The sequence below is a fragment of the Motacilla alba genome, chromosome 11 (assembly GCF_015832195.1).
Source record: "Motacilla alba alba isolate MOTALB_02 chromosome 11, Motacilla_alba_V1.0_pri, whole genome shotgun sequence".
NCBI classification, from domain to species: Eukaryota; Metazoa; Chordata; class Aves; order Passeriformes; family Motacillidae; genus Motacilla; species Motacilla alba.
In genome coordinates this window covers 13,776,513-13,801,283 of record NC_052026.1, presented here as the reverse complement: position 1 = coordinate 13,801,283, position 24,771 = coordinate 13,776,513, and the positions used below count along the sequence as shown (strand labels likewise).

General features: G+C 57.7%; 1 protein-coding gene across 2 annotated transcripts; it reads right to left on the bottom strand.

Annotated features, from left to right (window-relative positions):
• Nucleotides 1–5,191: 5,191 nt before the first annotated feature.
• SLC9A5 (solute carrier family 9 member A5) lies at nt 5,192–19,224 on the bottom strand. 2 transcript variants are annotated; one of them, XM_038148415.1, is made up of 16 exons: nt 19,018–19,150; nt 13,783–14,085; nt 12,967–13,130; nt 12,611–12,689; nt 11,752–11,929; nt 11,401–11,621; nt 11,013–11,215; nt 10,405–10,494; nt 10,206–10,276; nt 9,393–9,522; nt 9,139–9,227; nt 8,886–9,012; nt 8,587–8,757; nt 7,958–8,027; nt 7,671–7,802; nt 5,192–7,293 (listed from the first exon to the last, which is right to left on the bottom strand). In XM_038148415.1, the coding sequence occupies exons 1-16, from the start codon at nt 19,148–19,150 to the stop codon at nt 6,827–6,829; spliced, it is 2,628 nt and encodes an 875-aa protein (XP_038004343.1). In that variant the 3' UTR covers nt 5,192–6,826. The 2 variants fall into 2 exon arrangements, with proteins under 2 accessions (XP_038004343.1, XP_038004344.1); XM_038148416.1 differs by having other exon boundaries at nt 7,055–7,357; nt 19,018–19,224.
• Between the last annotated feature and the right edge of the window lie 5,547 nt (nt 19,225–24,771).

The window sequence follows — 24,771 nt, the reverse complement described above, 5'->3', positions numbered from 1 at the left end:
CTTTTTTTTTTTTTTTTCCTTTATAGAATTATACAATGTTAAGAAGTTGGAATGGACCTTAAAGATCATTCTGTCCCCAGCCCTCTTGCCATGAGCAGGGACACCTCCCACTAAACCAGACTGCTCGAGGCTTTATCCAACCTGGCTTTAAACACATCCAGGGCTGGGACAGCTACAGCCTCCCTATGCAACATGTTCCGGTGTCTCACCACCCTCACAGTAAAAGAAGGCTTTGGGTTTGGGTCATATTTTGCAGCCTCTACCTGCATTTGCTGTCGGGTGAGATGAAGGTGTCTGAGAACGAGTGAGTGATTGAACCTGGACATCACACCCGCCGTCAGGAGAGCGGGAGGGAGCTGGGGCTGGCACACCAAAGGAGGCCTGAAAATACCACGCGTATGTTTTCTTTTCCCTTACGACTACCCCGCCACGGAATCCCCGGGGCCTTTGAGCCGCGCTCCGCCGCACCCGCCCCGCCGGGGGCTCCCTCAGGGGGCGCGGCGCCATCTTGGCGGGCGGGCCGGGCGAGGCCTCGGCCCAGGGCGACACCTGCCGGCGGCGCTGGGCAGCGCGGCGCTCCCGCCGTGCCCGCGCTCCGCGCACCGAGCATCGAGCTCCGCGCACCGAGCACCGTGCACAGCGCCAGCCGAGCTCCGAGCACCGCGCACAGCGCCAGCCGAGCTCCGCGCACCGAGCACCGAGCTCCGCGCACCGAGCCCCGCACTCAGCCAGCGCCGGCCCCTCTTCCGACCCTCGGTGCGCCACCCTCGCCGGAGGGGAGATGCTCCCCTGCACCCCCGTGCCCGGTCCCCACCGGCTCGGGGGCAGTTCGGTTGTCTTTGGGCCAGCGAGGCCCCACGTGCAGCTGTATTTACAGACAAATCCAAGCACAGCCTGACTGTGGTAGTTGCCTGACTTTTCCCCCTCTTCATTGCACTCCTCAGTCTGTAATTTCCTGTTTGCCTTTAAAGCTATTTTTACTAAGGAAAAAAAAAAAAAGTTAAACATTTTTAACAGTTCTATCTGTTCACTAGCAGAATAAAGCAAAGAGTGAACCTAGCAAGGGATGGTGGATTAACTCCCCGGCAGCAACCTGTCCCACCTGTTTGCTCCACAGCCCTTGCATCCCAGCACATGTGGCTGGTGCTCCTTCACTGGCTGGCTCCCATCAGCCAGCCCCACACCACAACGTGGGAAAACTTACTGGCCTTCAGAGTTGTTTCTTTTTTTATTTCTTTCTCTGTCTTTCTGGGGTACCTTTCTGAAGTTTTTACCAGCTTTCTCCATAAATAGAAGAGGGTAGGGATGTCTACTGAAAATAGCTGTATCTACATGCACCTATGTGGTAGAGAAGAGAATATCCTGGCCCTTGGGAGACTGGGCTTTCTGAGAGAGCAGGAAGGACCCAAATGTCCAGGAGAAATCTGGAGGGGGGGACTCCTGCAGAAGTGATACTCCATGGTTCCAGCCATGCCTGCAAGGAGGCTCTTAGGGCTCTGAGCCACAGCTCATCCAGCTGCCTGTGAGAGCCTCACAGACCCTGAACTGTCGGCAGTCACACATGGTGAGGCCTCAGGTGGGTGCACAGCCAGAAGCCAACTTCCCCCCAGCCAGCCAAGGAGCCAAAGCAAGGCTTTAAATGGCTGTCCAGCAGTGGGGACTTAGCTGGGCTTCAGGAGGCAAAGCTTGTGTGCAGGCAGGGATTGCCCTGCGTTGCTGTGACAGAGGAAAGCACAGATACAGCACAGCTGCTGCAGAGTTTGGTCACTACCAGTACCCTGTGGACTTTCCAAGCCCTTCTTCCTGGGCAATCACAAGCTCAGGCTGACCTGTGGTCTGATGTAGACCAGACCAGCTGGGCTGGTGGTCACCTCCCCAAAGCGTCCTCAGCACCCTCCCTCCCTGTCCAGCTAACCCACCAACACATTTCATTTACCTTCAGGACAGCCTGGATGTATGGTGACAGATGCCAGGAGAAGATGAGGTGAGAGGAGCCCAGGTGGCTTCTTCAGAGGCTATGAGGAGCAGCTGTGTGTGGCCGCAGGGAAGATCACAGCTCTTGGGTCTGGGGTACTCATAAAATCAAAGCCCCCACGTGTTGGCTTCTACTCTGGCTGCTCTGCAGAAATCCCCGGGAGTAGCAACTTTATCGAACCTCAGGGATTCCTACGGTTTTCTTTGCTCCTCCAGGGAAAAGCGAGGAAGTCTGAGCCACGAAGGAAGGTGTGGATCACCCCGCCCAGCTCCTGCTGACCTAGAGATCCCTTTGCTCTTGCCTGTCCTCAGCCAGTCCACGCTGCAGCGCGTTCCCTCGCACAGCCGGGCCGTGGGGAAAGCCTTCTGGGGAAAGGCATCCTGCAGCCTCCGGGGCGGCACGGCCGCTGGGGACGGTGCCCAGCCCTGCGGGGAGCCCGGCTTCGCTCAGCGCCGGCGGCCGGCGGGGACAGCCCGGGGAGCCGCGGGGCTGGCTCGCACGAACCGGGGGGTGCAGCGCGGAGCGCAAAGGCTCTCCCAGCCTGGCCGCTCTGCCCTGGAACGCAGCATGGGAACCGCTGCCCAGCGCGAATCTGTTCCTCATTATCCGCCCCGGCTGCCGGCTGATCCCGGCTCCGACCCCACTCGCGGCACGGCCCCGCTCGCATCCCATCAGCCGAGCAACTCCTGCGCGCCCGGGGCACACCAGGGTCAGGGCTGGCATCCCCCCGCGGAGGTGATGCCAGTGGGAACACGAACTGCTCCCTTCGCCAACCGGCAGAGGAGGCTTCCAGTGAAAGCAGGGAGCAGGGATGGCTGCTTCAGCTGCGGAGAGCGGGAAGGAAAACACAGAATTCAGGGGAGGTGTTCAATCTGATCGCTGGTGGGATGGATGCCTGGACAGATGGACATGAGGAGGCAACGGCAAGAAACAGACTTGCTGGATGTGTCTCCAAAATATTTGTACCAGATACAATGAAGACTGAACACCTCTCCTGAATTCTGCATTTGCCTTCCTGCTGCTCTCCATGCAAACGTGAGCGTGGCCAAAGCCTCTGCCATGCTTTGTGTGAGCGAGAGGTGAGGAGCTGGCTCCTATTCACTCACTTCCCCCTGCTTCTGCCTGTATAGAGCAGTGTGAAAACCTCCCAGGAGGGTGTCAGAAGTGCTCCAGAAACAGAGCAGGATCAGCAACTACACGTGCGTCAACAGCACCCTTGCTGCAGTGGAAAATATGAAGCTGGCAGGTTCAAGAAAATTATTATTTCTTGGACTTGGTACCTGTGAGACACAACTGGGTGCTAGTTCCAATACGAGGCTTCCCAAAAGAATATATATATATATATATATATGTATGTATGTATGTATGTATGTATGAACCAGCTTTAAGAAGATAAGGCAGAGAGAAGCTACCAACAAGGTGGCATACAGAAACCACAGCCCAACTTTTCCCAGAGAAGCACTTGGAAGAACAAGAGGTAACAGGGACAACCTGCCCCAGGGGGAATATTTACTGAGCATAAGGAGAAATTCATTCTGTGCAAGACTGGGGTAGCTGTGGTGTGGTTCTGGAACAGGGACAGTTGACACCTCCATCCTCAGGGATGTTCCAAATTCAGGGGGACAGGGCTCTGAGCTACCTGGTCTAGCTTTGCTACCAGCCCTGCATGGAGCTGGGATTGGACCATGGGCTTCCCAAAGCCCCTTCCAGTCTGAAATTACCTGATGCTCCAATGAGCATTGTGCAATTTTGGTGATTTTAAGACTCACTTGTAAGATGGCCAACACCAATCCATTGCCCACAGCTCTTCCACACAGCTGATGTCAGATCTGCCTTACATCCCCTGCTGACTTCACAAATTTTGCTACCACAGAGAAACTGGAGGAGCTGAGTATTGGAGAAAGGAAATGCCTGTGGAAAAAATATGTGGGTTTCCTGGCAGGCTCTAAACAGAGGCCTGGGTGCAAATTGATAGGTCTGTGATAGCCTGCCCTGGGATGGGGTTGCTTACAGTCACAGTTGGAGGGCTGTATGTTCTGCGTGTCTGTGTCTGACAAGCAGCTCCTGTGGCTGTGCCTTACTCTGTCCTGGAGAAGCAGAAGTTTGGGCACATGCACTCGTGGTTTGGCCCACTCCTCATGTTTTTCAACTGAAGCACTTTGGTATTTTCAGGCTGAAAGAGACGACTCTCTGCTGTGCTGGAAGGATCAGAACAATCCTGTGCAGGCCGGACACTCTAAGGTGAAATACAGAGAGTGAAGTACAAGACTAAAAAACAGCCAGGAGCCACCATCCCTGCTCACGGGGTGGGAGGAAGGGGCTCCAAGCTGCTGGCTGGTGGCATGGAGAGCCTGCACACACATTAGCTGCTAGGCTCAGATGTCTGGATGAGAGAGCAGCAACCAGCCCCAGCATTTCCTGAAGCTGAGATGTCAGCTTTCCCTCCTCTGAGGACCTGAAGGACGCAGACCCACCTCTTCCAGGAAACCACCTGGCCCACACAGCCTGGTGCACTGCCAAGGCAATGGTGGCTGCAGGCAGTGCTGGTACTGAGGTCCAGCATGCAGAGCACAGCTCAGCCAGCAGCGTGGATGGTGGGATGCAAGGCAGATGGGAAAGGACCAAGAGCTTCCACAGGGGCCAGTGCAAAACTAACAGGGCTAGAACCTACATTTTACCCTGCCAAAAAGGACCAGGGGTTGATGGAGGATGCCAGGTTCAATACAAGCCAAACATCTGCCTTGTGAATCAAGTAAACCACGTTTACTTTCCTTCAGGAAAAGCGGAGACCAGGAGATCAAGGGGAAGAGTAAAACCAGCACACACCAATGCAAGGAGGCTCCTGTGACCCAGAATACCCTGAAACAGACCCCTTTAAAACATATTTTTGGCAAGGAGAGAGGACACGGGGAGATGTGGGCTCCCAGCACGCTGGTGGCTGTGCAGCCACAGCTCTGGCAGAAGGACCTGGTCTCTTGCTGGCTGCTCCCTCTGCACAGCCTAACGATGGCTGCAGGCACGCATCTCTTTGGAAAGAATTTCACATTTTCCACAAACTTTACGGAAACCAGGAAATCCAGTTAGGCACATCAAGAGAGGGGGGTTGGGGCCTCGGGTGGAGAAGAATGCAGAGGCACAAGGACATGGTGCCTGCAAAGGAGAACTGAACCAGGATGGGCAGAGGTTCCCAGACAACAGACAGACCAGATCACAACATCTGCTCCAACTCCAGTTTATTGAACATTACAAAATACTCTGCATATATCTTCACATTATAACAATATCCTTGCAAATAATATATTAAGTCTTGAGTCATTTGTGGTGCCCATGGCTACAGAAAACACTGACCCAACTAGAGACTTAGTATGGCCCAATATCAGAAATCAAAACTAGAATAAGTCATACCAGAAATGCAAAACTATATAAAAACCTTTTAAAAACCTCATGCTCATCTGGTGGAAGAGGTACAGAGCTGGAGGGCCTCTGCTGAGCCCTGCTGACAGGGCTGGGACTCCCACCAGCTCACCTGCTCCACATTGGACTCACCCACCCAGTGCATCCAAGTGTCCCCTTGGCACCTGCTGTCTCGGCACACCCATACGGCTGGAAAAGGCAGCCTTTTGTCTGCTTTGGAGCATTATCAGTGCAAGTCCCCATTTTTCCCAAAGAGGAGTGATCCCCAACCCTCCTGCTCTGCCAGTGCCCAGCCATTGTGCTCTTTTGTGTGCTGAGCAGTTCTTGGGGTGCAATTCTTGGCCCTTGAGGTCACACCAGGAATAATTCATCGTGTGGGCCACCAGCTCCCATGACCTACTGAGGAGGGAAGAGGGGTGGCTGGGATGCAGGTGTAGGGGACAGACCTTTGAAGATGCACACCGGTCACACCCATCACCCCTGTTCCTGATGTACATTCACACCTGCTGCTCGCTCCACTCCCTGCACCATGACCAGTCCTCCCAGCTGATGCACCCAGGCAACTGGGAGACTCAGACGTGGGCAGAATGAACACCAAGGATGCTGTGCAGGGCAGCTGCCTCCCAGTCAAGCCAGAAAGCTGAACACTGAAGCTGTTGGGAACACATCCAGGTGACAGGTGCGAGGCTGGCACAGCAGGTCGGCTGTTGGAGGAGTCCCTGTGCGTGCAGGTTTGCTAGCCCAGCTCCTGGTGGAGCCAAAGCCCAGGAGCGCTGCTCCCAGTCCTGAGAAAGCCATGGCCTTGCCTCTGTGATGCCTCCATAACCTGGGGAACACGGAGCTGTCGTGGCAAGGAGCCCATCTCTGAGCTCCATGCATGCTGTGAGGAACCAGCACTGTGGCCACCTTGAAGTCAGTGGCTCAGTCACTGGGTGTGGGTGGGCTCCTGTGCACCAGCGCTACTCTCAGCCCTTTTCCCAGAGATCTGCTCACAGCCAGGCTGGAGACCAGCTCATTCTCTCACACCTGTGAGCAGCCACAGCCCACCTTCCAGCAGCCACCACCTCAGGGCAGCACAGCCGTGACAGGATCAAGTCTGTTTGGGATCCCAGCTCTGGGAGAAGTACCTCTAACCTCCCAGCTGCAGAGAGGTGTAGGGACCAGAGAGGAAGAACGAGGTTTGGGATCTGTGCCTCCCTGGGTGGACAGGGGCTGGTACCTGCTGTCGCAGCACAAAGACCAGTTACTGACCAGGTTGGCATCAGTAGGTGCATGGGCAAAGCGCACCCTGGAGAGCAACTCCAGGAGGAGTACTGGGTTCTCCTGCCACTCCTGGAGTTTATGGAGACACACACAAGCTTTGCAGTGCAAGACAGAGCAGTCACCAGGTCATAGCCTGTCTGGAGCTCTTGGCCCCTTTCCGATCCGCAGGGTGCCTCAGAGGTGGCTTGCTCTGTTGAACATCAGCCACCTGGGCTCTGCAGAGGGCGGCATCCTGCCCTGCTCCTCTGTGCCCATCAAAGGCTGCAGCTCCTGCTGCTCAGGACCGTCCGGGCTGCTGTCACTCTGTGACCGGCCGCTCTTGGAGACATGGCTGGGGAACTGGAAGCAGGAGCTCTGCTCTGGCATCGCCTGGCTTGCAGACTGGGGTTGCTCCTCCAGCACAGGGCAGGCAAATCTCCTGTGCTGAGGTCCGCTCTCGATGCCTGGGGGGGAAGCGATGCTCTCCAGGGAGGAGATGCTTTGGTTCCACGCCTTCTGCATATCCACTGGCACAATTTTGGTGGTCTCCGAGGAGACATAAACAGCCAGATCAGCCTGGTCTCCTTTCCATGGCAGCTCCTTCTCTGCCAAGGTTGGCGATGGGGGGATGATGCAGGGGCTGGGGCAGACATCCAGGCTGCCTGGAGATGCAGATGGAGGGACAGTGAGAGGGAGCTTGCACAGCTCTCAGTCTCTCCTTGGACCCTGCAAACATTGCAGAACCAACCACTACCAAATGGCCATAGAACCCTAGAATATCCTCAGTTGGAAAGGACCCACAAGGATTATGGAGTCCTACTCCTTGCCCTATGCAGGACAACCCCAAGAATCACAGCATGTGCTGGCCCAGAGATGCAGGACACAGAGAGGCTCTACCATGCCTCCAGAGGACAGTGATTCTCCCATTCATGCTCTGTGTACTTTGGTTTTGCCCAGGCCATGGCAGCTTTGTTCCACAGGCAGAGGAAGGATAAGCTACCCGATGGCAGCTGCCCTGGAATGGAGCATTGGTGCCTACCAGGAGTTGTCTTTCCCTGCAGGACCTCATCAGTGGCTCGAGCAACAAACACAATCCCCTCGTCATCCTCTTTCTCCGTCTCTGAGCTATCGCTCTCCTCCTCCTCTGAGCTGACCATCACCAGGACAGGAGCTGCAGGCAGATGGAGGGGCTTGGTTTGGTGCCAGCACAACCCTGATGCTGTCATCCCACCGAGCTGGCAGTGGGCAGGCACAGCAGGTACCCCCATCCCATGCCACCAGGTCCCCTTGCCAGCACCTGCCATCCTCACCTGCCGCTGGCCTTACCTGCATCCTGCCAGGGGACATTTCTGTGAGTCTTCCCATTGGGTGTCTCTTTGGTCAGAGAGATGTTCTTCTGTGAAAGAAGAGGAACTGGCTGGGACCTGCCCTGTGCAAAGCCCTTAACCCAAGAGGTGGTCCTGCAGGCCAGCCAACATTGGGCATGCAGATTCCCACTCTGGCTACATGGCAGATGGTTTCCAGTCCTTAGGCTTTGCCCCACAAGGAATTGCTCAGCTGCAACAGCTTCAAAAGCCTCCAAAAAAATAAGATACCTAAGGCTCAATTTGAGGTGCAGTGCCACACTTCTGAGCCTGGATCTGCACCAACATTGAGGCTGCTTTGTGCCGAGTGCTCTTGCAAAACAAACCTGGGGCTACTCCAGGGCTTTGCTCAGTGAAGAGCCACCCCACAGCACTGATGGCATGCTGGGGACACATAGACACACAACGCCTGCATGCTCACACGCAGCATCAACAGGACTGAGGAGAGATGAGCCACTTTTCCCTGCTGGCTCTGGAGGTGCTGATGCCCTGCAACACTTCACCTACACCCCAAGAAGACCTCTCTTACTGCATCCTGGGGTGGCCAAAGCCCAGAGGTAGGAAAAGAACAGGAGCTTGGGGAGGACTTGCCTTTTTCCTGCCTTTTTCTTTCAGCCTGGCCTTGCTCTTGGAGGAGCAGACATTGTGCTTTGTGGATTTGAAGGTCTCCAGACGCCTCTTCATGTTCTGCCGGAAGATTTCTTTATCTTGGCGCTCTTGTTTATCTGGAGAGATGAAGTGACGGCTGTAGCTGGCCTTGTACTGGCCGAGGGAGAGGCAAAGAGACACAGGGTGAGCAGCTGGCCCCGCGGAGCATCGTCCATCCCTGCTCCTCTTGCGGGTGCTGCTCCCCTGGGGGTCAGCCGCACGCCGTGCCCGGGAGTGCTCACCCGCCGGCGGGGCTTGTAGAGGCTCCCTCGCAGCACGTGGTGCATGGCAGCGTCCTCCTTGTCCCGGCGGCTCCGCACCGTGTCGATCACCTGCAGGTCCAGGCACGCGCCACTGCCGCTCTCCCTCCTGCGGGGAGATGGAGATGGACGGGCTGGGCTCCATGCCAGCCCCCTGCCAGCCCTGCTGCAACCCGCCCCCAGGGAAGAGGGCGGCTCTGAGGTCTGTCCAGCTCAGAGGGATGGTTGTACTCACAGGAGGTTTGTGACCGATGACTCCGACATGGACGTGCGGCTGGGCATGGAGGGCAGCGCCAGCTTGGCAGCTGAGTGCACGTGGCCACCCTGGGACGTGGGAAGACAAGGCTGGCATCAGGACAGCAAGGACCCAGCTGGGATGGGCAGGTCCCCACTGCCTGGCCAAAGAGTGCACATGTGGGGAGGAACATCATGAGGGGAACCTCTCCTGCCAGGGCCATCCCACTGCCTGGACACCATTTCTGCCTGTACCTGATCTACAAAGCTGATAGCATCACGGATATTCAGCTTGTAGTAAACATCCCAGATCTCATCCCGCAGCCTGTAGGCAGATTTCCGCATCAGGAGCTGGCTCAGGTATTTCTTGTCAAACTGTTCCCACCTGCCATGAGATGAAGACACAGGCAGTTCAGCTCCCGTGGGGTACCACGGCCAGGGATATCTACCCACACCAGGCTGAGCGTGCCAAGTACCGTGAAGGGAGGCTGGGCACGCAGGACCTGGCTGTGCACTGGGACACACTGCCAGGGAGAGCAGGAGGGGAGGGGACATGGTCACCCTTCAGCCTGCCCAAGGGGAAGCCAGACACCGTCAGATCTGTGGGAGACAGTGGGAGTAGGACTGGGGCCACCCTGCTGGAGCACTTCCCCTGCAGGAAACAGGCTTTTTGCATCCTTTTCCTGTCCCTGTGCTGCAGATAAACACTGCCCAGGCAGGAACAGGGCTGTTCCCTCCTCAGTGCCCAGCGCAGCTCCATCCATGAGGAGGCAGAGGGCCGTTGCCACCAACATGGACACCCCAAGTTCTGACCTTGGCAAGCAATGTCAGCTCCACAGCATCCCCAACCTGACCTCTCTCTAGGATGCTATTGTGATCTTGGTCTGCTGCACAACAGCAGTCCGATGGTACCTATGCAGACTGATGGACAGACATACAGGCTTCTTGGTCCTGCTGCCCTGTCCACAGCAGGGGTGTCCTCCTGTGAGAACCCCAAGATGTCCCTGTGGCTGGCATGCATCTCCCATTCACTAACAGTCAGCAGAGGATCCTGTCTAAGACACTCACTTGTCCCGCCAGTAGTGGTAGCCATGGTGCCCCACGATGTCCTCCACCGCTGCCAAGATGTGGTCAAAGGCCTTGAGTGAGGGGAAGAGGGTGAGGGGTGGCAAGGCTGTGGGGTGCCCTGGGGATGCCAAGGTCATACATGGCCCTCAGCCAGTCCCACACGTGAGGGGGCTGGGCAGCCTCTGGCACTATCACTTACGTGCTCATGCAGCTCCTCGTTCAGTGTGGGTTTGTGGTGGTCACTACGCTTCACCTTCAGCCACGTCACCAGGGGTTTGATGGTGAGGCCCTAGAATGGCAGGAGAAGGCAAGGGAAAGACTGGGAGGGCAAGAGGGTGCATAGCTGGGGCATGGGGAGCAGAAGCAGCACCAAGTGACTGGGGACAGTGGCTGTGCCAGCCACGCATGCCCCTGTCAACCTGACCCCTGTGCCATGGTGTGCACTCCCAATCATCCTTCCCCTAGACTCATTTTCATCCTCCCTGTGGCTTCCCTTCCCAGGGCACTGAATGCCAGAGCTGGGGCCCATCAGCAGCTTTGTACAGAGAACAGCCTGGACAGGCATGCACTCTTGGAGCTCCTGGAGTCAGTCCCAGAACAAAATGCCACTGGGAAAAGAAGGTGGGCCATGGCCCCACCATCACAACAGGCCCCATAGCAGTCCTGCACACCTGCTGATGGTTGGGGTGCCAGAAAGCACCGAGGACCAAAGGTCACTTAAAAAAATACTTTCCCAAAGCAAATGTCCCCAGGCCAGTTCTGGGGCAAGAAAGCAGCACTGGAGGAGGGCACAGTGCCCATCCGCACCTGCACAATGACAGTGAAGAACACCACCACGATGGTCGTTGCCACAAAGTAGTCCTTGGCTTTCACCTTTTCCCTGTCCAGCAGGATGACCAGGGCGAAGGCCACGGCCCCACGGAGGCCACCATATGACATGACCACCTGGTCGATCCTGTCCAGGGGGATGAGGCGGAAGCGGTTGAGCACGTATGTTTGGAGAACAACACCTGGGGAAGAAGGAGGAGGAGAGCCTGGAATGCTGGGAGAACCCTGCCTGCTCCAGCAGAACGGCACACAGTCCCAGCCAGGATCCATGGCTGGCCGTGTGCCCCAACCTTTCCTGGGCAATATCCCTTTTTGGCATGAAAAGGGCTGTGTGCTACCGGCCATATACGCAGCAGGACAGACTGACCCACGGCTCTGAAGAGCAGGATAAAGAACAGGGTGCCCAGCACCAGTGCTGTGTCCCATGTCCACTTGGAGGTGTCCACAGCCGAGATGCCCAGAAACATGAAGATGATGGTCTCTGAGCTGCTGGCCAGGGTCTTCATGGTGTACTTGACTGTGGTGCGGGATTTCTGGGAGATGTTGGCTTCCACGTACTTCTTGCAGCAGATCCCACAGAAGGTGACTCTGCAGAGGGGCAGGAGGAGATGGCATGGCCCTATGGCAGGATGAGGAGTGGGTCTACTCACTGCCTCTTGCTGCTCAGCACTGCACCCCAAATTTCCTGGGTTCCCCTGGGGGACACCGCGGTACTCACGCCAGGATGGCGGAGAGCGAGACCATCTCGGCAGTGAGGTACGCGACGTAGGCCAGGAGGAAGACGAAGAGCGGCTCGATGATGCGCACGCGCTTGGTGAACCGCGTGATCAGGGCCAGCAGGAAGGCGAAGAGCAGCCCCACGGCTGTGCCCCCCAGGCTCACCAGGAAGAAGGAGGCTGGTGGAAGGAGAAGTCTCATTTGAACCACAAGGAAGTGGGCCCAGCTCCTGTGCCCCTCAGCCGTGCCATGCTGGGCTGGCCAAGCGCCATGTTCCCACCCAGGTCCCCATCCTATGGAGCAAAAAACTTTGGATGATCCCAAGGCATCCCCTGGAGCACCTCTGCTGTGGGGGCAGGCTGATAGAGTTAGGACTGTTCAGCCTGGAGAAGACCATGGGGAGACCTCAGAAGCCCTTCCAGTAGCTGAAGAGTACTCCAAAAGAGCTGGAGAGGGACTTTTGACATGGACATGGAATAACAGGACAAGGGGGAATGGCTTCAAACTGACAGAGAGCAGGATTAGATTGGGTATTAGGAAGAAATTCTTCCCTGTGAGGGTGGTGAGGCCCTGGCACAGACTGGCTGTCCCATCCCTGTGTTCAAGGCCAGGTTGGGGGGGCTCTGAGCAACCTGGTCTACTGGAAGGTGTCCCTGCCCATGGCAGGGGGTGTTGGAACAAGATGGTCTTTAAGGTCCCTTCTAGCCCACACAATTCTGCAGTTCACCTCATGTGATGCATGGAGGTGACAGAGCTGTGGTGCTCAGTGCCCACCCCACAGGACAACGGCTCCTGTGCTTGTCCCCCTCCACTTCCACAGCAGAGGAGGAGGTGGAGGGGCTGGTGTGGCAATTACTCACCTACCCCCTTCACGTAGTCTGTGGCATGGATGTGCGCTGGGCCCAGCTCCACAAAAGAGTTGAAGACCTTGTACAGCACCTGCAGGCAAGGCAAATCCCTTGAGAAACACAGGGCATCGCCCTGCCTTGAGACGGGCAGGAAGGGTCCTGTGGAAGGGGCATTTTCCACCCCAAATCTCTCAGCTCATTTCAGCAGGCAAAGTCTCCCAGGGCCAGGAGAGAGGAAAGGCCAAGAGAGCATGGCATGGTCTGCCCCCAGCTCAGGGATGTCACCTGCATCCTCTGCCCATCCTGGGGAATTCCAGCACCTTGGACGTGTTGGGCTCAACATTAGAGTCCCCCAGGCTGCAACTCACCACGGTGACAGCATCATTCAGGAGAGACTCGCCAAACACAATGATGAAGAGGGTCTCATTAACATGGACCTCTTCAAAGACAGCCAGGACTGCCACAGGGTCCACAGCAGAAATCAGGCTGCCAAAGAGCAGGAAATCCATCAGCCCAGCTTCAACACCTGGATCTGTTAGGACAGAAGGACCAAGGTCAGGCAAACCAGCCACCCCAGAGCCCCTCTCACCAGGTGGAAACAAGCCTGTCCCTCATCTGATTCCAGTGACTTGGCTGCAGCATCTTAACTAGGAGTGCAGTGGGATGAGCCCAAAAGTGTTCCCAGACCTCCAGGATGTTCCTGGAAAAGTGGGACTCGGTGCCTTCTTGCTGCAACATAAGAGGAGAATGAGGGATGTCCCTGTTGGCACCCAGGTGCATCACTGCTCCTCCAGCAGCCACCACCAAAGGTGGTTCAGCAGCCCCACCTCGGATCCAGGCATCAAGTGGCTCCTCAGAGCTCAGGAGAGCTCAAAAACCAGCCAGGGCCAGCGGCTCCAGCCAAGGACAGGGAACACGGCAGCGAGCCAGCAACTGCTAGCCAAGGTCGGCAGACAGAAATAGCAAAGACATGAGTCAGCCCAGTGCCAAGCGGGGCCCGTCTGCCCTGCACGCTTGACCGTCCTGCCAGAGCACCATTCCCAGGATGTCAGGAGCCTGCTCGTGCTGTAATTCCTAGGAATCCACAGCAGGGAGAGGCAGTGGGCTATGAAACTGGGGGTGCTTTGCACCTCCAACCTATTTTTTGGGGATGTGGTCCGAGCTGGGCAGTCCTGCACACCCACCCATGAGCCCGGCCCGGTGCAGCCCCCAGAGCGCGGTGCCGGTGGCGAAGGAGTTCCAGAGCGTGCCCACCACTGCGTAGGTGAGGATGGCACCAATGTTGTCGAAGAACAGCCGGCTGGGCATGAAGTACCCCGAGTCCAGGACAATGGGGGGCAGGAGGAAGAGGAAGAACATGTTGGGCTCCAGCTGGTACTCGGCTTTCTTTGCCACGGCCAACACGATGCCCCCCAGGCCCAGCCCCAGCAGGATGAGAAGGCAGCTCTCCGGGACAACGGATGTCACCTTCCTTGACAGGTGGAAAACTAGAAGAAAAAGAAGAATGAGAGCATCAGCCAAACAGCCACATGGACAGAGCATTCCAAATCCACAGGCTTCACAGAAGAGTTGGGCGATGCATGACGGATGCGAGGAGTACAAGGGAGCACCTATGGAAAGGCTGCTTCATGGCCACATGTGCACAAAAGACCTTCCAGCTACGTCCCAGGTCAGGATTTCAGATCCCTGACTCTTTAGGACTTCCCTCTCAGCCACTGTCTAATAAGCCAATCAGCCAGGCATTTTACTTTTCTTGGCTCCTGCTATCTGCACTTAAAGGTTTAAAGCAGGCAGCGAGCACGTTCACAGCGTCACAAGCACTGCTGGCTGCTGTTCAAGTGAAGAAATCCTGGTACACCAGGACATGTCACCCCACTCGGAGATGAGAATGCTCAGCCCTGGTGACAGGGTGACCTTGTTTGCATCCATCTGAGCAAGGAGCCAGAGCAGCATGCAAACCACTGCAGCACAAGCCATGCCCGAGCACAACCTCCCTCAGCACCAGCTAACCTACCTGCATGCGAAAACACAGGCACTTGGGAGCTGCAGATTTAGAGATGCTTGGAATAATCAGTTTATTCCATGCAAGGTTTGGGCCAAATCTTAAGCTGCCATGGAACAGGGTGTATTTTCTAAAGCAAACAGAGGATGCCCTGGTATTCATCCAGCAGTAATGTGGCAGTGAGCCTGTGCTGAGGCACAAGCCAGCAGGGTGCCACGCCAGCCAGCACAGGAGATTCATTCCTCCAGGCACCCTTGTCCCCCATGTCAGGGTGTCCTGTGTAACCCCAAATCAGTCCAGCTTCCAGGCAGGCAACCCCCATCCCTGGGAGTTTCTCCTCACTAGCACAAGGTGCTGTGTTTTTGCTGCCCCTCCAAAAGGGCATTGCTTGGGGAAAGGCTATTGAGGGTCACAGCGATTTTGTCCCCCTGTCACTGGGTTCTGCCATCAGTTGTGACATCCAGCCCAGCTCTGTCGCATGACTTGACCATCAGATGAGGAAATCTCCTGGGGAGTGGGTTCCTCCAGGCACTTTGAGAGCCTCCTCTGTCCTTGTGCACCCAGCAGGTACAAGGGACATCAGGGTAGGCTCTGAGCCATCGCTTGTCTACAAGCCCAGCCCTGCTGCCAACCCCAAAACCCAGTCCCCAAAGCCCTTTAGCTGGACTAAAGCTGCCCATTGCTTGTGCCAAGCTACCCCTCCAGAAGGAAAGTTGTGCTATGGTCCTGCACCAACCCTGGGTCACTCAGCTGCTTCCCTCCTTTGGAACCCCAATGCACAGACCATAAGGTCTGCCTAGCTCAGGGTGCCGTCTCCAGTGGCGTAGACCTGGAGGGGAGCCCAGGAACAGGCAGTATTTCATCAGTAGGTTTCCATGTGTCTATGCCCTTGTCATTCTCCTCTGAACCTGTCCTGGTCCTGCTCTATCCTTCTGGGACTATCCCAGTGTCCCTGAGATGTGGACAGCCAGAGAACTGAGGTTGTGGCCTCCTGATGTTCTTCCTTTCTCCTTCCCCAGCACCTCTGGGTGATTTTCTTTCCTTCACCGCAGCTGAGCTCTGAATTAGTGGAGATAATTCAATGACAAAGATCTGGTTCACAACCAGAGACATCTTCGAACCCCCCACCCAATGGGCAGGCTAAGGGCCACTTTTCCTTTAGCTGAGGACCTCAAGACGTTGCTGCTTGGCACAGCAAGCTCCATCCATGCCCCAGCACTGGCTCCCTGCCATAATACAGCAGGAGCACAGCTACAGCCAGCAGGGGCAGAGCAGGGAGCACAGGAGCAGCGTGATCTGCAGCTCCACCACCAAGCACCTCCATAGGAAAGAGCAGCCAGGCCAAGCCTCTGCCATAGCTCTGCCACTGAACACCCCAGCCACAGAGCCCGGGGCACCCCCCCTTAGCCCCAGGCACCTCTGCTCACTGCTATGGGCGGCAGTACAGCCCTGGAGACTGTGGTGATGCGGACACTACAGCCCTCCAAGCAGACCCACAGCTTGAGGAACTGCTGGTTGGGCTTCATCCAGGCCAAATTCCTGCTAAATGACCACCCAAGTCACTGCAGAGCCCTGCTCACCCCACACAAGCTGCCTTCACCGGTGGACGAATGGTGCTCACTCAGCGCCTGCAGCAGGCTGTGAAGCCGCTTCCCACCCACGGGAACAAAGCTCTGAAGTTTTCAAGAAGGGAACGAGGCGTCCAGCCCCTTTCTGCATTCTCAGGAACATTGCCAAGATCCCTGCTCTCTGCTTCGGCAACCCAGCTGCATTCCTTGTGCTGTGGAGCTGTCCTGGCTGGGGCACCCAGGAGAGCGTGCAGGGATGCTGTGGGGACATGGGTCCTGGCTGTCATCCATCCTGGAAGTGTTCAAGGCCAGGTTGGATGGGACTTTGAGCAACTTGGTCTAAAGGAAGGTGTCTCTGCCCATGGAAGAGTAGTTGGAAAAAGATAATCTCTAAAGTCCCTTCCAACTCAAACTATTCTATGATTGATTTCACCAAGCCAGAAACTTGGTCAAATAAAGAAGAAGCATCAATGGGAAAGATCATGCTTGTCCAAAAATCTGCTGGCTGATGGGGAGAGCTGCCAGCCTCCCCAGGAAATGGCAGCACATGAGCTCCCATGTGTCACAGAGAGCAGCCAGTGGGGACAGACTGAACAAGCTCTAATTTTATACACACTAGTCAAGGATTTCAGCACTAAAGGTTCCCACAGCAACAGTAACTTAGCCACATGTGAATTAACTTCAGAGGCATAATCCATACTCAGGCATACATAATAAAGGATTTGCCATTGAGAGAACTCAGAGCCAAAACCTCCTCTGCTTCTCCAGAGACTGGGAAATGGCAGAACACCTAAACCAAGACGAGACTGAGGTGATGGGGCAAGGAGAGATGCTTGCAATGCTGCTGCATAGAAAAACATCCGTCTGCTGGCAAACTCCTGCCCGTGGGGCAGCTATGTGTGAGGAGAATGTTTTGGGGCAATGCTCATCACCTCTGTGCTCCCCATCCTGTGCTCTGACTGTGGATGGAAAAGGCAGCAAAGCCCGGATGATGCCTCGCTGTGCAGGAAGGCAACACCCAAGCCAGTTCTTCCCTGCCCCGGGTGTTTGCTGGCTTGGGTCACCCCAGCATCGTGACTGCCTCTGAGAACAGAGCCCACAGTGTCATTTCCCCATCACCCGGGCGTGGGGCCGCTTCCTCCCCTGCAGTCACAGGGCTGTGAGCTGGCAGCCCAGCGCCACAACCACAGCGGATCCTCTGCGCCAGCCTGCGCTCAGCGTCCATGGCTGCACAGCTGGCGCTGCCCTCTCTGCTCCCCAAAATCCTCCGCCCCTGCTTCATCTCCTCTGTGGACTCCTGTGCACCCTGGGGACTGCAGGTGCCATCTCTGGGGACACCCACGGCAGGGTGCTGCCTGCAGCTGTGCCTCCAGGTCTGGGTGTTGCTATTGGCTCCAGGCTCTGAGAATCCACTGGATCCACTGGATCCACTAAACCTGGCAGCTCAAAGCCATCAGGGCTGTGTCTCACAGAGAAGGAGAGTGGCCATCAGCCTCAGGCCTGGAAGAATGTGGCAGATCTGGGGATTTGGGAATGATCCCAGCTCAGGCCCCCCTGCACCAACCTGCACAAAACCAGGGTGGCTGAGGGGAGCACATCAATGGAAACCTGCACACGGAGCAGCTCTGGGGAGAGGCTGGAGAGAAGAAAATAACAGCCAGGGAAAGGAATTTTCTCTCTGATCTTCTGCAGGTAGGAGGGACGCACTCGGCAGCTGGAGGTGGCACAGCTACAGCAGAGTGCTGTATTTTTAAACCCATGATACCTTTTAATTCACTCCTCGCGAGGCTTTAGGTCTCTCTTGCAAGAAAGCAAGGAAGGAGAGGAACGGAAGATCCACAGTGATGCTGGGACAGGAAGAGGCCAGCTGGTGGTCACAGCTGTAGCTGTCTCCGTGTAACGAGTGCTGCTGCACATCCCTGGCTGATCAGAGATTCCCCTGCCAAACTCTGAACCCACATTTCTTGATCCAACTCGAAACTCAGAGGGTGTCTGCGCTCCCACCATGGGGGCTGTGCCCTCAGTGGGGTCTCTGAGGAGAAAACCTGGCTCAAGGTCACGATCTCATCCCCTGGGCCCAGCACGGCAGGCAGCGGCACTGTGGGGGACGAGCCCTCTGGGTACCCCTGCTTGGCACCCACGCACGGGTGTCCCCTCCCCAGCACCCCGGATGCCGGTGGGGAGCCCAGCCCTGCGCAGCTCACACAGATCCTCATTGTGCCTTCCCACACAGTCTCTCCCAGCAGAGCCTCCCCCGGCTGCGTGGTGCTGTGCCGGGGAGCACAAGAGTCCAAGGCCAACCCAATCCGGAGTGACCCACTGGAGGAGACTGCAGGCACCTGCCATCCCCAGGCTGCTGGGGGCACATCCTGCCTGGCGCTGGCACCACCGAGCCCTTCCCCGGGCTGTGGGGGAACAATGGCTTCCAGACATGCCAGTGGCAGGTGCTGTGCCAGCCTTTGGGAACATGGGACATCCTTTGGGGCTTCTCCTCACGAACCCTCCATCCTCTGTGCCCACCCATCCATCCATCCATCCATCCGTCCCTGGCAGGAAAGCACAGCCCGCCCCCCCCCCCCTTTCCCTCCGGGTGGTGTCTTAACCCCGTCGCCGTACATCACCCCACGGCAGGGCACGGAGGATGTGGCGTGGTGCCCGACCTCCGCAATCCAGCTGAGAGTGGTGACCGGCCGGATTTGTCCCCATGACCCGTGTCCCGGCGCGCGGTGACATCCCTCGTCCCGGGTGCCCCCGCGCCCGCCGGAGATGCCGCATCCCCCCTGCGTGCCCGGGGGTGGGCACGTCTGCTCCCGGGGGACCGGAGCGGGTGGGGACACGGGGACACTCACCGATCTTGGCCAGGCTGGCTACCAGGATCCAGGCGGCCACCAGGCAGGGCGCCTGCACCTCCCGCCACTGCCACCGCAGCAGCTCGGCTCCCGCCGGGGCGGCGGGTCCGGGGGAGGCCGCCGGGGGCTGCATGGCCCCGCCGCTCCCGCCGCTCCGCTCCGCCGCCGTCCCGGTCCCGGCCCCCGCCCGCGTCACGCGCACGTGGGGATGCGCCGGGACGGCCCCCGGGCCCCGCCCCGCCCGGCACCGGCCCCGGCCCCGGCCCCGGCCCGCCCCGGACCTCGGCACCCCCGCCACGGCCCCAGGCCTTCGCACCCGCCCCGGACCCCAGCAGCCCCCTACTCACCCCTTGCATCCCCCTGCTCCATCCCCGCTCATCTGCACGCTCCCGGAGCCCCGTGCCCCACGCTAGTCCCCCGTGCCCTCTGTCCTCCTGCAGCTGTCCCGGTGCCACCTGCATCGCCCTAGTCCCCCATGCCCTGCCCCCGTGTCTCTGCTTTGTCTGAGTCTCCCCACCCTGGCTTAGTCCTCATGCACCCACAAATTCCCCACCCTCCTCCCAGCCAGCCCCTTCCCAGCTGAAACCATCCACCCCTGCCCCAGGAGCTGCCTGAACACCAGCCTGGGAACACCCCTGGGGGGCCCCCAAAATGCCTGTCTCCCCTTTACCTCCTCAGCCCCCCTCAGATACTCCTAAAATCTCCTGCTTGCTGATTAGGCCATCCACCAGGCCCTGGGAGGTGCCCCATCTCCCACACCCCATCCCTGAGGCTCCCAGTCCAGGAGATTCACACTCCGTGTCCTGGGTGGGCAGCAAGCTATGCCCAAGCAGCCCAGAGGGGTGGGATGCGGGGCAGGGGGCAAGAAGGGACGCTGACAGAGTGCTCCATGGAGAGCCAGCTCTGACCTGTGTCCCTGCAGGACAGGACAGGACACCTTAGCCAGAGCAAACCTCTGGCTGGTAGTGCCTATGGCTTGGGCACTCTCTGATGCTCAGTGCCAGCCTGAGCCCACTGGCCAGCTGGGAATGGGCCACAGGACACTTCCCGGGGAGCCTCGGTGGCATCACCTTTTCTCATGTCTCTGCCTGGGTACAAATGTGCTACAAATGTTTGCCAGCAGAAGCCAACGGCTGGGGAACACAGGCTGGAGGCAGGAGCAAGGGGAAAGCTCCCTACCCACCGCTGCATCACATCTGACCATTGTCATTGTCCAGGTAATCTGTCAAAAAGAAAGTAAAACGGGTTTTACACAAGCTTTACTTTGCAGTTTGAGCTCAGTATGCCCCACTTCCAGGGTGGTACCACAACACCCCTGGATCCAGGAAGCTCATCCTGTGCTGCTTCCCCCCTGCCCCAGGACGGGGAGATTGAGCCCAGCTGCCCATCTGTGGTCCAGTTCACCTGCGGTGAGCCAACCTACCTGGTCCCGTGGAGCAGCCTGGAACCTCATGGGGCCTGGAGCATCCTGGAGCATCCCAGTGGTGCCCCACAGGGCCTGGAGCACTCCTGACACCAGAGCAACCTGGGGTCTGGAAATCCTGGATACCGGGGCACCCTGATGGAGCCCCCCAGAACCTGGAGCATCCATCCTGGAGCACCCCTGATACCAGAGCATTCCAGTGGAGCCCCCCAGAACCCGGAGCATCCATCCTGGAGCACCCCTGATACCAGAGCGTTCCAGTGGAGCTCCCCAGAGCCTGGAGCATCCATCCTGGAGCACCCCTGATACCAGAGCGTTCCAGTGGAGCTCCCCAGAGCCTGGAGCATCCATCCTGGAGCACCCCTGATACCAGAGCGTTCCAGTGGAGCTCCCCAGAACCCGGAGCATCCATCCTGGAGCACCCCTGACACCAGAGCGTTCCAGTGGAGCCCCCCAGAGCCTGGAGCATCCTTCCTGGATGCGCCCGCGGGAGGGCGCGCCGAGCCCCGATCTGAGCGGCGCCTCCCGCTCGGGGAGGGCGGAGGGGCCGGTCCGAGGCCGTGTCCGCCCCGGGTGCCGTGTTGCGCGGGGCCGCGGCGGCGGCGGGCCATGGCGGTGGTGGAGGCGGCGGAGGCGACGGTGCCATGCCGGGTGCAGTACCTGGAGGACGGGGATCCCTTCGCCTTCGGCAGCTTCCCGGAGCCCCGACGAGCCCCGGTTTACGCCGTGGAGGAGGCGCTGGCCCTGGGGGCGCAGCTGCCCGCGCTGCATCGCCTGGTCGGGGCCCCGCTGCCGGTGAGCGGGGGCGGCGGGGAAAGCACCGTGCGGGGGACGGGGTGGGCATTGGGCATGGCTGGCTGGAGGGGACCGGGGGCGAGGGATGGGACGGTGTGTCCCCGGCAGCGCTGCCGCTGTGAGTCACGGCGGGATTGGTGAGCCCCTGCGGGAGATGCCAGCCCCGGCCAGCCCCGAGTGAGCCGGCGGGAGGAAGAGGATGTGCTGTTCAGAGCGGGCAGGAACCCAGGCAGGCAGGGGGAAGCAGCGTGAGGGCAGGCGTGTGGTCGGGGTGAGGCAGGCAGCTTGTTCCCGCCGGCCTCGCGCTTCCACGGCGGGAGCGGAGCACACCGGCTCCGCCGGGACCCTTCCAGGGCTCCTTGCTGAGGCACCCGGAGCCTGCGGAGGTGATGGTGGGGGCGGAGGGCCACCAGCCCCCCATCTCACCGGGCCGGCAGCGGCTTTGTCACCGGAGAGCAGTACGGAAATGCATGCTGAGCAATTTCCTTCAGCTGGGAAGCGAGGCACCGTGTCTTGTTTGTGTATCCTCGAGTCTGGCTCGGGCTGGGAAGTGGAGGAGACAGGGGAGACAGGGCACCCTCCCTGCGTGTCTCCTGTGAGCGTGATGCTCTCGGAGCATCCTTCTCAGGATGGGGACAGGCTTGTTTTCTTTCTCAGAAACGCGGGACCCGGCAGAGCTTGGCAATAGCTGAGCACCTCCGTCCTGCAGCCCTACAGGAGTGCAGGGCAGGGAGGCAGGAACCCCCGCTGGCTGGGGGGAGCTCCGCTCAGAGCCAGAGCGGAGACATGGAGCAGCAGGAGGGGGAAATTCAGGTCGGTGTGCCTGACACTGAGCTTACCGGCCTTCCAGGGGAGAGGGGATCACTTTGAGACCTTTGCCTGCACCAAAAAAAAAAACCCAAACCCTCCCCTTTATTCCCCTTTTCATTTTTCTTGGAGCAAAGAAGCAGCGTCTCATGTCGCCGTCATGGGATTTTTAGGCGGTGACTAAAGAGAGTTTGTTTGGGAACAAACAGCCTGGAGACATGACGAATGGAGCAAACTCAAATTTCAGGCGTGTGCTCCCTGGGCAGGAGCTGGCTGTAACGGGATCGCCAGCCCGGAGTGCTGCCATGGTGGCACCGGGCACCGGGAGGGGGAGGGGAGGCTGGACACTGCGTTCCCGAGGGCGGGAGCGTTGCAAGGAGGTCCTGTGCCCAGCAGAAGTGTGTTGATCCTGAGATGTCAGGCTCTGTTCTCTACCTAATCCAAGCTCTGGATATTTTTTTCCTGTAGTTTCCCTGTGTCACACCATGACCATTGGTGAAATCACAGGTGAACCACCCGGATCCTGTTCTGGGTTTATAAACCAGATTTCTGGATCATATAGGTTATAAACCATGCTGTCTTTACCACGCAGTGTTCTCTGAGGCAGCAAGGGCTGCAGAATGTCCCACCTGACAAGCTGGGATGCTGGCTGGGGTTTGCATGAGCAAGTGTGTTCATTGGGAGCCTCCTGCACTGGGATTTACAGCCTGTGGAGTGAGGTCAGTCTCCCAAGCCACCCAGCTTGGTCGAAATTCAGAGCTGGCACCCTTGGAGCCATGCAGATGGCGTTCCCCTGGCATGACCAGCCAAAGCCTCCCCTGGTGCCTTTTGTGCCAGGTAGCACTCAGCTCCATTAGTCACCGCCCTAAAATTAGTAAATGAACAGTCGGATTTTTCCCAAGGAACTGGCTGTAAAAAAATTCAACTGGGAATGCCTGGTGCCAGGTTTGTCTTGCTGGGCAGCATGCCTGGACCTGCAGAGCACTGGAAGAGGATGCAGCAGCCAGGAGGGAGCTGGGCTGGGGTACCCTCATCGTTGGAGGAAGATTGAGCCGCAGGCACCCAGGGGATGAGCTGCCATGGGAGAGCAGCTGAGCCCTACCCTTGCTGGACCCAGCTAAGCAGCTCCCTGTGCTGGAAACAGCTTAGAGATGATGAGCAAGAGGTTTCTGGTGCAAGCATCACTGCCTTGAATAGCCTGTCCTGCCCCATGACACCCTTGGTGCTTCCTCTCCCTGAACAGGACCTGTCACTGATGACTTTTTCATGCTCTCCGGGAAGTGTGTTTGTGCTTGGAAATACCTTCCTGCTTTGTTTGCTGCTGCTGCATTGTTTGCCTCCGGGCTGATACTATCTTCTCCACTTTCCAGCATTTTTCTAGTACCCTTGGGTGATGCTTGGGCAGGGCGTGGCCATTCTCTGAACCTCTGCAGGCAGGTTTTGACAGGGCAGGTTTTTTTGGCTGTCCTTTAAGTCCCCAAATGCCCCTGCGGCTCCCTTGAGCACTATCTCACCTCTGAATCTGGGGATTTTTCCAAACAATTGCAAAACCCATCAGGCTAGAGTTTTGCATTCTCCTTCCTCCCCCGGAAATCTGGGAAGAGCAAACAGTTCGCTGGCCTCAGTGCCATAAATTTGCTGAGCAGTCTTGTACTTAGTAGATGTGCTGGTGGGGCAATCTCTGTGTGTGAAGTGAGCAATCCCCATCCCACAGCCCTGCTGCCCTCTGTTTCCCAACAGGCTTGAGGAGGGCTTTGGTGAGGGTCTTTGCCCCACTTCACCCCTGGACGGCACGAAAGCAGTGAGGAGGGGTTGTCAGCAGCACTGAGTGTTGGTGCTCAGCAGCGCCCAGCACTCCCCAGCTCCCAACACCACCCTTGCATGGATCCTGGGAAGGGAGCTGTAGCCAGGCATTCGTGCCGTGGCTTTTCCAGGACACCAACTGCTGCCTGGGACTGGGCTCCTCCCGCTGCCACAGGTCTGTGGATGAACAGCAAGAGATCTGTTAATGAGCAATGAGCCCCGCTGGAGGAGCTTCCAGGGGGAAGCAAGTTTGCACTTCTGGGCCCACTCTGGGTGACCTCCAGAGATCCCTCCTGGCTCGGGTATTATTTCCTGCCCCCATGATAAGGCAGTGGCAGTGTTCTCATCCACTTGCTGCCATCCATCATGCAGGAGTGGACGAGCACCTGGGTGCCCTGGCAGTGGACACCCCTCTTAGCCCTGCAACTAAATTGTGGTGAATGTTCTTGGCTGGGGTTGGGGCGAGTCCTGTGGTTGGTGCAACTCTATAAAGCATCAGTCCCTGTGTGTTTTGGGAGGAAGAGCAGCAGCTGGTGATGCCAGTGCTTTCTGACCTGTCGGTGCCTCGTGTTTAACTGCTGCCTATTATATTTAAATAATGTATTTTTCCTGTAATTTCCCCACAGCCTTTCTAGAAGAGCTGCAGCGATGTTGAGAAATTGTGGTTACTGCAAAAAGAAAGTGTTAGAAAGGGGGTAAAAGTGGTAAAAGTGTTTCCTTTGCTGGCAGATAAAGAGGATATTCGCTGTCTGGCCTTGGAGCATGTGGGGATGCTGTGATAGGGGTGAGCAGGGAAATGTGATGCTGTGGTGGGTGGTGTGAGTTCGTCTGTGCATGGACGATGTCTCCATACTGGAGGTGAGGAGGTTTCCATCACACTCCCATTGAATCCTGGAATGGTTTGGATTTGAAGGGACCTCAAAGGG